General features: G+C 57.7%; 1 protein-coding gene across 1 annotated transcript in view; it reads right to left on the bottom strand.

Annotated features, from left to right (window-relative positions):
* The window catches only part of LOC107116080 (paired box protein Pax-1-like), a gene marked incomplete at its 5' end in the record, with an annotated part of 29,022 nt that extends 28,304 nt beyond the window's left edge, over positions 1-718 (bottom strand). The window contains 2 exons of the mRNA XM_015417943.1: positions 36-149; positions 616-718. Coding sequence (XP_015273429.1) covers positions 36-149; positions 616-718 — 217 coding nt within the window. The remainder of the gene's footprint in view (positions 1-35; positions 150-615) is intronic.
* Between the last annotated feature and the right edge of the window lie 853 nt (positions 719-1,571).

Genomic DNA, 1,571 nt, shown 5'->3' with positions numbered 1-1,571 from the left:
GTGTAGGGATGGCCTGGGAGCTCTTCTGGACTTGCGAAGGATCGCACTGGCGAGGGCCCCGGATCGGTAGCCGCTCGACCCGGATTTATGCCACTCGCTGCGGCTGAGTTCAGGGGGACTCACGTCGGAGAAGGGATACGGAGGACGGACTGCGGAGAAAGCCGGCAGGGGTCGAGGGTTGAGGCTTTGCCGAGGTCCTGCCAGTGAGCCCCGGAGGGGCCCTTGGAGCGGCGGGACTCCCACCTCCGCAGCTTCGCTCTCGGCGGAGAGCAGAAGACGGGGGCGGCGGGGAGTAGCGACCACTTCCCCAGGCTTCCCACCACCGGGACAGGGGGAGCGGTTAGGGTTAGGGTGATGGGTGCCAACTCTTGCTGCGTGGACCGTGCAAGCGCATCAGGACGCGCATCTTTCCGAAATCAGCGGTGAGGTTGTCTCCCGGGGAGGCGATATTTTCTTTCCTGGTTTTGATTTTTGGAGCGGTTTGGATCCAAGGAGCAAAACGAAAAGAAACTTCCTTCTCGAGGACTCCTCGTCGTCCTGCAGCAGGCGCAAAGTCGTCGGGACAAAGCGGCTCTCCAGAGACCCCCCTCCCGCGGAGCTAGGTCGCCGGGTCACCTGCCTTGGCGAAAGGGAAAAGGGTCGAATCCACGCCGGCCTCGACCCCAGTCTCCCCGGTGAAACTGACTTCCGAGCAGGAGCGCTGAGAGGTGGCCTTGTCCTGGGGGGAAATGTGAGGATTAATCACCCCCCCCCACGCGCGCCCTCCCAGCGAAGCACGGACCCTGGCGGCGGCGGCGTGCTGGCCTTCCGCCCCGTCCCGCTCACTCGCCGCTTCCTGCCTCCCTCTGCTCACCGCAGAGCTTGGGTCGATTCCGCGAAGGCCGGCGGCTTCCCGCAGCCCAAAAAAGGGGGGGCTTCCATTTTAGGGATTTTAAATTTACGTCATTCGAGCGTATTACCTCGGGACCACCTTCGAATTGGATTTCTGGAACGGCGAGACTTCGAATTGGGACTGCTTTTAAAATAATAAAAGCATACTACTACTACTACTACTACTACTACTACTACTACTACTACTACTACTAATAATAATAATAATAATAATAATAATAATAATAATAATAGCTCATCGCCACTACGAATGTGATGTGCAAAATATGCGTGCCCTTCATTCAGGACCTCGTCGCCCTACCCAGGAGAGAAGCTGGGGGGGGGGGGCTGGCCCCACAGCTTTCTGGATCGCGGTCCCTGGACTGGAGGTCTTCTGGCCGTGTAACTGGGCCCCCCAAAAAATCACAGTCCGGCCCAAGTCCAGTCCGTGGATTTCAAAGGGAGCGGTGAAGCAGTCAGGGGGGGGGGTACTACTAACCCTGCTCCCTTGAAATCGACCAAAGGGCTCAAGGAACTTTTGGATCGAGATCCGAAGATTTATTGGGTGGTCGTTCTTGAAACAATGGGCGGATTAGGTGGACGTTGGACTCATGGCCAAGCTGCGCCAAGTTTTGCTGGCCGAAAGCATAACTCTTTTCTTGCTATCCGGATCCTAAGCGAGTTGCGCCCGATCTAGCCCA

Source organism: Gekko japonicus, unplaced genomic scaffold (assembly GCF_001447785.1).
Source record: "Gekko japonicus isolate JY-2015 unplaced genomic scaffold, Gekko_japonicus_V1.1 scaffold882, whole genome shotgun sequence".
NCBI classification, from domain to species: domain Eukaryota; kingdom Metazoa; phylum Chordata; class Lepidosauria; order Squamata; family Gekkonidae; genus Gekko; species Gekko japonicus.
Note: the sequence above shows the minus strand (reverse complement) of the source record. Positions and strands in the feature narration are given on the sequence as shown.